Source organism: Echeneis naucrates, chromosome 2 (assembly GCF_900963305.1).
Source record: "Echeneis naucrates chromosome 2, fEcheNa1.1, whole genome shotgun sequence".
NCBI classification, from domain to species: domain Eukaryota; kingdom Metazoa; phylum Chordata; class Actinopteri; order Carangiformes; family Echeneidae; genus Echeneis; species Echeneis naucrates.
In genome coordinates this window covers 11,942,478-11,956,675 of record NC_042512.1, presented here as the reverse complement: position 1 = coordinate 11,956,675, position 14,198 = coordinate 11,942,478, and the positions used below count along the sequence as shown (strand labels likewise).

The window sequence follows — 14,198 nt, the reverse complement described above, 5'->3', positions numbered from 1 at the left end:
GTTCGATGATTTAAGTTAATCACATTCTAAAAAAACTGTTTCTGTTTCTTTCTTGGATTTTGAGTTCCCGGTTGGTTCTTTTGACTTTTTGAGGCAGAAAGCCAACTTAAAGTGACGCTCCACTTTTCACTCATTCTAAGACTCAGAGGCGCTTTTGAAAACGCTGGCGGACACCCTGCAGCCTTTACAAATGTTGACAGTGATGTCAAAATGTAAGCTGAAGAGAGGGACCTTCAAGTGACCAAAAAGGCTGTGTCACACTAACTCGTCAGCTCGCCAAAATAGATGCAGGTGTACAGGCCTCATCCAGACAATAGGACAGTCACAGCGTGTCTCTTTTTAGTGACACCGCCCTGCAGCCTTGTGATGTTAAGTGCGATAACTCAAATGTTCATCCTGGCTGTGCCACAGATGGCTGAAACTCAATCCCTTGCCTCTCATGTAACCAAGAAACAGAGGTGTGAAAAGGACCTGATACATTGCATGATTTGAAGATGTCAGTATTTTTTTTTTTTTCTCTTATTTAAAGTTTCTAATCACAGACAACGTTGTCTCTTTTGAGATTTTATAAGCAGTGTTTCAAGTCCTTTGCATTGAAATTTTGTAATTTTACTTTCGCCAGATTCCTGTCGCAATCCCAGGGTTTTCTGCTGAGACTATGTGACATCATCACAAGCTCGCTCATTTGATTCGAATGATTCAGTGTTCATTCCTTGTGCAATATCAAACGAAAGTCAAAGGAAGCTCTTCCCTTTCACTGCGCTCAGCTCATGCAGCATTAGCACTGTAGGCAAAGGTAGAGACAAGTTTTTATTCATCTCATCAGTGGAGGAAATGGAGGCGACTAGCAAGCACCATTCCCATCATCATAGTATAAAACAGAAGAAAGATTCAGTCCTAAACCGTCTGGTCTTCATTGATTACTTCCTTCATGTTGTGGGAACTGATGCTTGCAGTTTTACAAAAAGGGACTCATAACTCAACCCTACAGCCTACTTCTGCTTTCAGCGCTTCTCCAGACCGTTTACGTTTTTTTTCTATCTGCCTCTTGTGCTACGGTTGACCACAAAACAGGCCTGTCTCTTTTCAAATCCAGAGTCTCTTACAGCCACCTTAGGTATGATCGAATGTGTGAAAAGTCACCCCACGTCAGTGGAAACCTGCACATTCAGTTTTGACACACTTAAGTTCACTTTGAAGGCAGTTGGTGGCAGGAAATCACCCAGCAGGCATGGCTGCGTGATTGTATTTGCTGCAGAGGGACCCCTGAACATCCTTTCCCTTCAACCCACGTATGTTCACCCAGCTGACAAAGGGAGAATGAGGGTTACCACGGCCAGCTGGCTTGGCTCTTTTAAGACACTTCGTGAAACAACAGAAGGAAGCGATGCCAATTTCAGCAAGAGCACACGCACCCACTGTTTGACATTTGTCTTCTTTTGTTTCAGTTATCTTTTGTGGCCCGCTGACGTATACATATTACTCAGAAGAGGAGATTTGGTCACACCTGAAGTAACCATTGTTACGAGAAAGCGTTCATATATCTCCAGACTAGTTGCGATCGAAGTGTTTACTGGCTCTCTGGATATCGCTGAACAACCACTGATTGTTTTCATGATTGATATTTATCCCACAGTGGGAGATAAATTCGTGATACAAGATTACTGGAGAGATGGAGAGATAACTGCTGGAGGGACTGACATGGTTGAGAGTGGGGGGGTGGGGGGGACTCAAGATAGCTCTCTCTATCTCAGTCTCTATGTGTGTGTGTGTGTGTGTCGATGCTCATTTTCATGTGAAAGGGCTACAGCTGCTCTCTCCCTCTAAAGAAATTATTCATGCTTTATTCTAATGCCAGTCCTAGAGGACACACGCACGGACAGTTTTACATTTGAACCGTTCTGTCTTTTCTGTTTTTAATTTTGGTGCTCTGGTAGAAAGTGAGCACTACAGATCCCCGATGTTAGCGATTGACGGAAAAGTTGACGCAAAGACAGCTCATTCTCCCAATAATCTGGAAAAGCCAACATTAAAAGCCATGAAAGGCAGCAAACATAATGAGCTGCAATTTCAAATGTACATCTGCTGTTTCGTGTGTTCAGGTTGAGAACTCCTGCTGTCCTGGTTGGAAGCTCGTCCGTACTGAACCTGGATCATCTTACTTCCTCCTCTCCGTCATCCCATCCAGATACTGTGAGTAGGCGCAATCCGTCTCTTTATTATCTTGAGAAATATCCTGCAAACTAAAGGTGCTCAGCCAAAACCATCTGGTTAGAGGAAATAAGGTGATTTTCATGCTTACTGACTGTATTTTGGCACACCAGAGAGAGATTTGATAATTTATTGTGACTTTCATCAGATGAGGATTATTTTGATTCACGTCTTCATATCACAGCACAAAGCAGGTTCCTGTGAGCTGCCAGTGCAACCAAGGATTAAGGACAGAAGTCACACAGTTGCTGCACAGTCTTATCACGTTTGACTTGTTTGAGCACAGTGGGAGCAGTGATTTGTATGACCACACGGTCTTTGTGTCTTAACTGATCTCCAAGTAGCGTTTGGAGCTTGTAGAGAGGATTTTGCTGAATAGCTTGGTGAACTGCTTCTTAGTCTGAACTGAAATAAAACAGTGACTTTTCTGACCTTTTCAAAACTGACCACTCGTTGATATTTATCCCAAACGTCCCTGAAAGTTCGACCTAGTTTTGGAGCAGTGGGTGGCGAAAAGCAGAAAAGGGCAAATGTCAAAATGGTTTTCTCAGTGTCATCTTGTGTGGGTTGGTTTCCTGTACAACTTTTTGTTGAAATTCTGGTCTCAGCCCGATCACTGTGGATGCTTAATGGCAGGTCTTTTATTGCAAACCAATTCTTTTTTTTTTTTTTTTGGGCCATAACGTATAGATAGGCATAAAGAATACTGAAATTACAGCCATAATCCCGTTAAGCACGACTTAAATGCCATGCTAACCTTGGAGTACTGACAAATCGCAGTCTTAGTAAGGCAGTGCAGGTTGACATTACTGGGCTGTGTAATGGAAACTTTCTTCTTCACAGCCCAGAAGCTGATTGAACACCGCTATACTTGCTGCTTATGGAATTTTTTTTTTTTCTATCTGTACATTGCTTTGAACTGGTATGAGGTACCCTGGAGCCACAAAACTTTATATAACTTGAAAGGAACATAAACTCTCCAGTGAAGTTGAAAAAGATGAAAGCAGAACATATTGACCGCAAATCCAAGTCTCAACAGCAAAACGGCTCCTCTTTTGGAAAGCTGGTCACACAATACCAATACTTAATATACTACAAGAAATGAGTTGAAATATGGTCGGCGCGACAACAAGTTAGGCCTGAACTGCTTGATTTTTAATAGACTTGCAGGTTTTCCTGAAAGTCTGCACCAACAACAGGTTCCAGTTATTAGAATATGAATTAACAACTGTTCATATGACTGAGCCAATGTTTTTATTACAGTCAGTTTCCAATGAAAACATAAGAAGTTTACCCCAGTAAATCTAATATTTTATTTTTTATTTTTATTTCAGAGCAGAGATTTGCTCCGCTCGCTGTCTGTCATAGTTAGTTGACGATTAAATTTCTGTCATGTTAACATCATATTTCTCCTGCTGTGTTGTCGGATGAAAAGAGACAAGAAAGAACCAAATTTAGAAGAATGTGTCAGCTGTCTGCAAACAGATTTGACCCGACACTCACTTAAAAACTCACACAGAAAAAAAGCGTGGCGTGACGCCTTGACTCCAGTGTGCGAAAGTCCTCTTGGCAGAGAGGAAGCTTGAAAAAGACATTTGACCATGTATGGTCAGCTGGATGCTCACTCTCTTGTGTCGTCTGCCTTTCCCCCAGTCTCGCTTTCCTCGTGTGAGGAGGAAACTAAAGACAGTCGCTTCAAACACATTCAGTCTCCTCTGTCAGCAGCTTTGAGGCAAACAAGAACAGGTTCAGAAATGTTTTGTAACTGCCTCCTACGTCCTTCTCTGATCAGAGACAGTTGTGGCTAGTGGTGGGCAGTTTTGTCCGCTTCATTGTTGGAGGTAGCAAATTATTGTAGGTGACCTAATGAGCACATGAATGATTTCTATCTGATAACAGTGCGGTGGTGCGGGGTGAAAAAAAACACACACGTCGTCGTGTTCACTGCTACGCCTTCCTCTGCTGCCATTTTTAGAAGTTTGAGAATTGATCGGTGGTCCCTCGTCCCCTGCTCTGTCGCCCAGATGGGAACCGCTGAGAGCAAGAGGAGACGACCAATTTCATTAAACCGTGTGCTGCGTGCCACCAAAATAATCTGCGTGAATGCACTTACCCGTTCAAAGGAGCACATGCAAGTACAGAAATGAGACGATGACTGGTCCACCAAGAGGAGTGGATGTTTTTTGTCTCTGAGTTTAAAAAAAAAAAAGATTTAAAGCTCTTGTTAGTGAATTTGAAGCTGAAACTGCTCATAAACTAAAATCCACCTTGATCCAGGATTAGGTTTTTATGTGTCAGGAGCTCTGGCTCAGGTTTACTGTGGCTTTCTGTGACTCACAAACGTACACAAACATGCCATGCTCCCTTATTTGGCAGCTTTTCGCACTTCTGTTCTATGGATTGGGAGAGTAGGTGAACTTGATAAAACAGTACAGTAAGTTAAAATACGACGAGGTCATGCGTGGAGATGAAAAATGATTGATGTGGAAGATTCCATTTGATAATCAAGTTGGAATCAAGTACAAGTCTTAAGCCCATTGAGACCATGGTGGGGTTTTTTTTTGGCTTTGGGAATGAAAAATGTGACTCCAGTTGGCTGAGAGGCTGGAAATTTCCTTCTAGGTTTGGGAACAAAGACCAGAGATAAAATTCGAGTGCTCATTTTCTTGTTAACATTATGTTTCTGAGATTAATTTGAGGAGCCACTACTGCCCTTATCTCTTCATGTTTGTCACATCAATACAGCATATTTTAGCTTGTGAGCGTGAAATGGATCAGAATGAAACAGCAAAGAGATTTCTGTCTAACGACGAAATCACTGTCACCTCTATTTGACCCTCATCTACTTTTATTTATTTATTTATTTATTTTTAAAGGCTTTTCTGTTTACTTACTAGTTTTTTTTTTTGCCCATCAACACAACACTCGTGTAGCTCAGCTACAAAACCCGACAGGTGTGTATGTGTGTTTTCAAACAAAAGACATGCACGTACATCTCTGCCTCCAACCTGCCCGAACCCATGTTGATGCATTCATACTGAATGACAGACAGCAGGGACGAGTCAATGCTCCTCAGGCAGGGCATATATAAATTGTTGGGGAGGCAGGAGTGAAATCTTTTGGTGTAGCAAAAAGTTGACTGTTTGCAGAGGTTTCAGCCTCTCACTTTCTCTTTCAAGTTCAGTCGATGAGTCAGACCAGCCCAGAGTTTTAAAAAAGTCACCGAGGGTTTCACTCTTACCTTCACACACAGAATTTTACATTTTGGAAAAGGTACTTCAACAGCAATTACTTTATATGTCAAGGTCTGTTTGTGGACTCATTCATAAGCTCCCTGGGAAACTTCCTACAGTTCTGAGTATGTTTTTTCTTCTGAAATGTAGAGCTTCTTGTGTTCTTTCTTTCTTTCACTACAGCTATTTAAATAATTTTTCAAGCTACAAACCACCAGTGAACACCAGAGGAATGAGGATGTGCAGACTGCGCTTATAGAGAAATGCCAAATTCAAACACACACAGGTTTCGCCTCCTTCCAGAAAGGACTTCAGGTGCTGCTCCAGATGTTTGCTCTGACAGATGTAGGGCACATGTATCTGAGCTGACCAAAGTGGGGCATATCCAGCACTGCCAGGAGATCAGTGCTGGACCATATATGAAGAAGTAGGCCGCCAACTATTAACCCAGAACCACTGTTTAAATGAGATCACTCCATGGGCCTATTTGGAAAAAAAAAAAGGAGAGGCAGACTCAACAGAAAAATCTGAGTTTTTACTGTTAAAAGGTAATTAGGATGACATATGACATATATTAGAAAAATATGTGGGTTTATTCTCTAAAGTAGATGGATTGTGTCTGTGAATGAATTCCGTTTATATGACTGTGTTGAGTCTAACTTGACCCAAACTGGATTCACGCGAGCACATTTATCTCCAATAAATAGAGGACAACTCTACCAAAATAGATTGAGAGTCTAGTCCACAGTGCCTCTCCATTTCAGCCTGGTACTGTCCCCTGTGCTCGCTGCGCTGGTGCATGTAGGCTAATTGCTCTTTAACAAAATGGGACAGAGGAAGCTAACGCAGGAGAGACTACACGAGTGGGCCAGTTGCTCAGCCACAGAGAGAAACCCCCAGGGACATTCCAAATCCAAAAGATTTGGATTAGTAGAGTAAATGTTGAAGGGGGGGGGGGGAAGAAAAAAAAAGAGTAAACTCCAGCTGACAAGCCAGATGTTAGACTTAAGGTGCTAAGTATAAAAAGGGGAATGATGTAGAAAAGACAGAAGAGAAGGAGAGGATATAAAGTAAAGTAACAAAGGAAACTGAGGTAGAAAAGGAAATGCAAAAACTGCAGGGGGCCTCAAGAGGCACCTACAGTTGTCTCTTAGCAACATCAACATATGGTGGTACTCGCTCTTCTAGCGAGCATTAAAAGGCACAAAGAATGCAAATTTATGGGACGACACATACAAAAACACACCCTTTCCTGCAGCTATCAACAGTATCCGTAGATACACACATATACATGTAGCCAGTTCATGAACTCCACCCAGCTAACAGTGATGTTGTCCAAGACACCGGCCTTGGAATAAATTCTTCAACCTACATCCACTAGTTTAAATGCAATTCAGCCCAACGGCACCACAACCTACATCCTGCCTGATGGCCACATAGTTTAATCAACACCTCTCTAAAACAGTGTCTTCCTTATAAACCGAGTGTGTATGTAGAAATAAATAGAGCAAACACACATGCTCCTACATCAAAACACAAGCTGATGGTGAAAGCAGTAAGGGACTCAGGATGCTCAGGCACATGCAAAGACATGTGCCTCCATTTCTTTCTTTCATTTCTTGTGTGTGTGTGTGTGTGTGTGTGTGTATTTGTCACCCTGCCCCACCCATCTCTGTTGAAAGACAGCAGCAGAGAGTAATACGTGTTATGATCTCTCTCACAGTAATGAACTGATTGAAGCCTTCATTCATGAGCAACATGAGCACTCGCCAACTTTGACGTGAAACCACTTGAATTCTGAATTCTCATTTCAGTTGCGTTTCCGCTCATGTTTTTGCTGTACAGTCCTTTGTTGACATGACTGAACACTGACGAGCACAGCTGCCGTTCAGCTTGTCTGTTTGTATGTGACAATGGCACATGGGGGAGTTGCTTTTATAGATTCATCTGAAGGCTGACTTTATTTCCCCTGTCCCTAAAAGACGGCGATGTGGAACAATTTCTCTTTTGTCTTTTAATTTCCAACCTATAACTGTGTTACAGAGATTTTACAGGCTAAACTGCCATTGGGGCTACCAAGTCAAAGCGACCAGGGGTTCTCTGTCCTGATTCTCCTGTTTAAAGGATACTTTATTGATTTAAGATGACCATGAGCACAGAATCTGGATAAAGAAAAATGGTGGAAGAGTTACTTGAATGTGTAGGTGGAATTCTGCGCTGCACTTCACTTTACTTGCTCTTGGTGCCAAACTGTTTGACCTTTATTGTCTACTTATTGTTCCTTATTTCTCATGCTCTCCTCCTCTCTGCTGTTGGAGGCGTTCATGTGGCACATTTGCATCATAAACTGTAATAATATTCATGTGCGCAGTTCAGAAGTCTTCTTTTGAACTTTTTTAACAACAGTATTGAGCCTAAATGCTCGATTTTATTTTCTCAAATGCCTATATTCTTTGTCTAATCTACCTCGGGAATTAGAAAATCCAGTTATCGATCTAACGCCCCTGCATCTCTTCTTCTTCCACTTCTTCTCCTCCTCTGCTCTCCTATCTCCTTCCATTTAGAGAGTTGAACAGCTTTCTGGAGCGTCTGTGGATTGACACAGAAAAGAGTGGCACATCACATGGGAGTGCGTGACTGTGCGTGCGAGGGCGTGTCTTCAGGCCTCCTGTCGTCGCCCGCTCTACTCGGAAAGGCATGGCGGGGGGCAGAGAGCGCGGCTCCCGGATACAGAGGCCATGGTCAGTGTACAGGGCCAACACGTTCGAGCTGTCCAATGAGATGATCGGCCTGGCCCTTGCAGGTGAGGGAAGAGTGAATGAAAAGTCGCAGCAACAAACACATTTAAATCTGGAGGCGCTTCAGTAGAAACCTATTATATCATTATAAACTAAAGATTGTTTTTTGTTAGCACCTGGGGATGGATCTGCACAAAAATAAAAAGCTGGCTTAAATTTGATTTCAGTAATTTAAGACGAAGAGCTGCTCAGTATAACCCTAGCCTCCCACTAATATGGCGTAATGCAGGACTAAGAATTACCATTGCACAGTTTGTGGTCGTCAGGCTCACATACACACAAACACACACACACACACAGTTGCATACATTCTGCTGTCAGTCCATTAAACTTGTCAATGAGCCAAGAGCTCCTTCAACAACAACACAGAGCCTCACTGAGAAACAAGTGATGTCACAGTTACTTAAAGCTCCAAATGCTGTTTGTCAAACACTAACATTTAGGCTGCATGTTGATTGTCTTGCAGGGAATAGTCAGGACCCAGATGAGCCCGTGCTGGAGTTCAGCGTGGGTGAGTAGCACAAGTATTCACTGCAGTTTATGCTTTCAGCCAATGCAACACGAAACTTTGGACTCATCAATAATTCATTGTTCATTCATGTATCAGTTTGTGATTTACTGTCTTTGAGCTGGAGTATTAGTATGAAATAGCCCATGATAAAATTAGTTGGTTTTTTGTGTGCGTGTGTGTCTTTGCCTATTTAATTATTTAACAGTTTAAAATGTCACAGTTTTTGAAATCTCTGCTGACGTGTCCTCTGAAACTGTTTTTACTCACTGTTTCTTCCTGACACAATTGCAACGTAATGAGGGGCTAAGTTTGCTCTTGTAAATATGTTCTCTGAAGTTTATAAGTGCAGTCAGTATAACTATAAACAGAGTCTGACACCTATTTATGTTTCCAGTTTGAAGGATTAAGGTATGAAGCCGTAAGTTCCTTTAGACCTCATCAGTAGGTTTCGCATTCATGCCTGCAGGCTCTCTCAATATTGACTGTAAAGCTGTGTGTGTTTCCCGTACAGCCTGCACAGACCTGGTGACTCCTGCTTTGGATCGAAAACCCAACACCTTTGTAGCAGTGAGCTGCACGACACCACCACAGGCTTTCTGGACCAAACACGCCCAGACTGAAGTCATTGAGGTCAGACTCCTACTCTTGTTTGATCCTGTGTCTTTACAATCAAATGGCAGTTCGAGAATCTCAAGTGTCCACAATGTGACCTATTTCCACATGAGAAACAGCTCATTTTTCATTTTAAGAGTAATCTCCTCAAGTGTGGGTGCGACTGAACCACCACAGAGTCTGTTGTGGGCCTGCAGGGGAGTGTTCTCCTGCACCATCACCTTCCTCACCCACATTGTGAGATGAAGAGGCAGAGAACGAGGGAGACATGAATAAATTAATGTGCAAACACATTTTTGGAAGAGTTTCTTCCAACTGATGTCTGATCTAATGCAACTAATGATTCTAAACACAGGAAGTAATGAAACTGATTTTAAGTTAACTTCTGTAGCAAAAGGATTTGTTTAATGTTGCATGAATTAGTTGTGAACTTCCGTCCACAGGGCACCAGTAATCCCATCTTCCTCAGCAGCATCGCCTTCTTCCAGGAGTCCAACATCAACCAGCAGACGCAGGTGAAACTGGCCGTGTATGATGTCAAGGACCGTTCACAGGGCACGGTACGACTGACACCAGAGCAGCTCATTAATGTGTATGTCTTACAGAAGAAAGGAAAAGGTCGTCTTAAGCTTATCTTTTAGTGCTCCATAGGAGTCTTTGTCTTCCTGAACTAAGGTGGAAATGTTTGCTTTGGTGTGTTTGTTTTCTTTTTGAAGTTCCCACTCACATATTAATTGTTAACTAGCCGGCTGGGACTGTATTTTCAACCAAGACATGTATTTGGCTTTTGTTCTCTTGAGCTGATCCTTGTTTTGAAAAGATGAAAAAGAAGAACAGCAGTGTTAACAGTTGTCTGTCTCTCTGTGTGTCCAGATGTACATGTTGGGCTCAGCACTTTTTCCTGTGAAGGAGTTGATGCAGGAGAGGAGCCACAGATTACAGCTGGAACTGAGGTAGCACACAAACACACTTCACAGTAAATCCCGGAATTAACTGATGATAAAATAATTGGCTTAGTTAATAAGAAGCAAATCCATTTGTAATTAAAAAAAAAAAAAAAAAATCAGATAAAATTGTTTTTGTTGTGCAGATCAGCAGAGAATGAGCGGGTGGGGAAAGTCACCATCGCAGCATGGCAGATGGAGGACAGAGCAGATCAGCGGATGTCAGCTGGGCGCCTGCCAGACAGCGTCAGTGGCCGGGTGAGGAAAGCATTTTGTGAATTTATTTCTACATTCTGTTTTAGTTCTGCAAAAAACAAAAATAGCCTCAACTTGAGGTTTTCTGCCCCACTGCAGTGACGCTGGTTAAATAAGAAATTAGCAATGCTAATGAAGGATGTTCGGATTTGCGGATGCCCTTTTAAAATTACTCTCATAATTTCTTTTCTAATAAATCAAATTTCACCCACTCAGTGTAGATGAGAAATGTGTTTCCTCCCTGTCTCTGGGGCTTCCTGTGTCTATGTTTAGTCCTGTATGATTTCAACAAAACCCACTTAACCTGTTTCATGTCATAATAAACATGTCACACAGCTCTGCATGTAGCAGTAAAACTGTTTATGTTTGTGGCTGTTGATTTGTGTAGGAGCTCTGTGAATGGAAAGGTAGGTTGCTGTCCGTTGCCCGGTTGTTACCAGGGTTGACTTTGCGTGTTCCTCACATCACGTGTGTGTCCTGCAGACGGTGCTGCCTGTTGATGAGAGCCTTACGGAATCGATGGGAGTCCGAATCAAATACGCCTCGCTATGCAAAGACACCCTGCTACGCTCAGGTATAAAAAGGCTTTGACTGAAGTTTTGGTCACATCTATTTGTTTGTAGATAAAGCTTGATGGAGGCTATTGATTATTGATTTTGCTGAACACACATAGCTAAGATAAAGGTAAAATAAAGTAACTGTATGAAAAATAAAAGACGATCACATATGGCTCAGATCGGCCAGAAGATGTTGTGCCAAACTGAACTTTACCTTCATTTATCCCTTGTCATCATTTTGTTTTTCGTCTGTCTCTCTTGCCAGCATGGCTTCATGTTTACTGATACATTAGAACGTGAATCTGGTTACCAAGTAGAAATGTATTGATTGGCACTATGGAGTGGAAGGTATCTGTTTGCCTGAGGGATAGATTACAGGTCCAGAAATAACACATGGGAGGTCTGAGAGGGAACATTAACATTTGTATGAAAATAAAGCCAGATCAATCTAATACAACACTACAACAGGGAGGTGCTCAGATAAACAGTCTATAGATAGATCTAATCTATCTATAACAGTCTAATCCAGGCTAATTGAATTTTCTGTGGCTTCAGTATTTGGAGGCACGATGTCCAGGATGTACCGTTTCCCCTCGACTGATGGGAACCACCTTCGGGTGCTGGAGCAGATGGCAGAGAGCGTCCTGTCGCTAAACATTCCCAGACAGTTTGTCAAACTCCTGCTGGAGGAGGACGCTGCCAGGTACAAGCGCATACACACTCCCAGTCAAAAGTTTGGACACAGTTTCTCATTAAAAGTAATAGGAAAGTGTGTCCAAAAGTTGTACTGGTAGTGTATATATCCTATTTAACATTTCACTTTCACAAGGATAGAGGTGTCAAAAATATTAGCTGCTATTTGACTGTCATTCGTCACTTTCTCTGTGTATATATTCTATCTTTCTCACCCTCAACTCAACTGCTCAGATCTCTTGTCACTGTCACCAAAAGGTTGCTTTTTGTGTTGTGTTGGATGTTTTGTGGGACTATGTAAATGACATTATAGGGAGAAGGTCTGTATGTACTCCATTTTAAAAGTAAACTGAGATAACTTCTGCAGATGCAATACAATTGAGAATTGACTTTCCCTGACAAGTATGTTTCTTACAATGCGGTGCTTTTATCTTCCACATTCCCTTCACAAGCCTTTCTCCATTTCCAGGGTCTGTGAGTTGGAGGAGTTGGGAGAGTTATCACCCTGCTGGGAGAATCTACGGCGACAGATTGTCTCTCAGTACCAAACCATAATACTGACATACCAAGAAACACTGTCTGACCTCAATAACTACAGAGGTGAGTGTAGCAGACGTTCGCCACTTGTCAGGTAACTTTCAGAAACTTTTTTGTTTGTCACGTGCAATTAATTTTTCAACCCGCTCTCTCTTCCTACTTTGCACAAGGTCCATCTTTCAAAGCCAGTAACCTGAAGGCAGAGAGGAAGCTGGAGTTCATGCCAACCAACCTACACGTTCAGAGGATGAGGGTGCAGGATGAGCTGGGCTTTGGTGAGACTCACAGACAAACCTTAAACTCGTCACTGCTCCGGTCGTGGTTCTGGTTCTGTTTATTCTGAACACACTCACATCTTTTCGCGTATTTCTTCTGCAGAACACACGTACGATGTGGTGACAATTGGAGCTCCAGCTGCTCACTGCCAGGGCTTTAAAAACAGCGGTCTGAGGAAACTCATCCAGAAGTTTGAGGAGGCCAAGAAACAGTAAGTTCACAGGGAAGTCACTTGAAAGAAAATGTGCTAAAATGACCACCGAACAGGAAAAACAAAAAACATTTGCATGTTTCCCCCCGGTCACAATATTTTTATTCTTTGCTTCCTTCTGTTTCGAATAGTTCAGGTGATTCATTTGCTCCAAATGAACGTTTGATCTACTTTGATTTCTACAGAAAATGAATACATTGTTTCATCAGTTTTTGCCCTAATCCTCCAGTTGAGTTTTAAGGCTCCCTCTTAATTTTGTTTTTGTTACTTTCTTGGTCAGCATATATGAGGAGGGATGGTGAGTTGTTGCACTGCTTTGCTTGTTTTAATCCATTTGTATACTGTTTGCCTTTCACTGTTCTGTATCACTGCAATAGGAAAAAAAAAAAAAGACATTTATAATACAAAGTTTGAGTGTATTGCAGATTAATAGGTGAGTGGGATTAGAATGAATGAATGAATGTGATTTCTAAACACAAAGACACAACAAGGTTTGCAGCAACACATAATGACTCATTATGCATTGGTATTTACAGTACTGTGTTAATAACTGCGTGTTAGTAACTAATATGTATGTTCTGTGTATGTTGTCTTAAACCAAGCACATATTTTCTATGTGAAAACCAGATATTTTCTAACCAACACCAAGTTTTTAAAATACCACTCATTTTGTAAATTCAGATTGTTTATAGAGCTAATGGATATATAAAAACATTAACCTAGACTTGGAAAATTGTAAAGCTGGCATTATAATATTTCTTCATTTCTCATGAGACTTTTTCTGAATTTCTGAAGTGAGTGGTATCACCGTAGCCAATTTAGACTAAGTTTTAAGTTAGTTTCATGCTGTCTTGTGTTTATATGTAGCATTTTTCAAAACCAGTTTCAGTAATTGTTAGGAAAAGGCATGTGCATGTTTATGTCTGTGAAATCAACAAATTTGAATTACGAAATTTTTGCAACTGTTTTAAATACTTTATTAATAAATGGAAGCCCCAAGTCAACCTTTTACCTTTGAGGATGTAAAGAGTGTCATCCAGTCACACACAATGCGAGTTGCTTAAACCTTGTGTCGTCGATCTCTGCAGCAGCGCCTTGTCCAGCTCGCAGTCCATCGTCTACATTCCCCAGGATATTGTCCGAGCCAAAGAGATCATCTCCCACATCAACACGCTGAAGACTCAGGTCAGCTACTACGCCGAGAGACTTTCCCGAGCCGCCAAGGACCGATCGGCCAGCGGGCTGGAGCGGACGCTCGCTATTCTGGCTGATAAGGTGAGACGCTGAGGCAGAACAGAATCAGGCAAGGTTGGAGCAGAAAATTTGTTAAAAGAAACCGAAAACTGTAAGTTATGCTCAC

General features: G+C 41.9%; 1 protein-coding gene across 4 annotated transcripts in view; it reads left to right on the top strand.

The window, feature by feature from the left end:
* The window catches only part of LOC115052727 (type I inositol 3,4-bisphosphate 4-phosphatase-like), a 34,280-nt gene that overhangs the window by 3,750 nt on the left and 16,332 nt on the right, over positions 1-14,198 (top strand). For 2 of the 4 annotated variants that reach the window (XM_029517044.1, XM_029517026.1), the window contains exons 2-14: positions 2,103-2,193; positions 8,009-8,247; positions 8,709-8,753; positions 9,265-9,383; positions 9,809-9,925; positions 10,239-10,318; positions 10,456-10,567; positions 11,048-11,138; positions 11,677-11,824; positions 12,284-12,414; positions 12,522-12,626; positions 12,730-12,838; positions 13,930-14,113. In XM_029517044.1, coding sequence (XP_029372904.1) covers positions 8,142-8,247; positions 8,709-8,753; positions 9,265-9,383; positions 9,809-9,925; positions 10,239-10,318; positions 10,456-10,567; positions 11,048-11,138; positions 11,677-11,824; positions 12,284-12,414; positions 12,522-12,626; positions 12,730-12,838; positions 13,930-14,113 — 1,347 coding nt within the window. In that variant the 5' untranslated portion in view covers positions 2,103-2,193; positions 8,009-8,141. Of the gene's footprint in view, positions 1-2,102; positions 2,194-8,008; positions 8,248-8,708; positions 8,754-9,264; positions 9,384-9,808; positions 9,926-10,238; positions 10,319-10,455; positions 10,568-11,047; positions 11,139-11,676; positions 11,825-12,283; positions 12,415-12,521; positions 12,627-12,729; positions 12,839-13,118; positions 13,137-13,926; positions 14,114-14,198 lie in introns of all 4 variants that reach the window. The other 2 variants (XM_029517017.1, XM_029517035.1) reach the window with 2 other exon arrangements.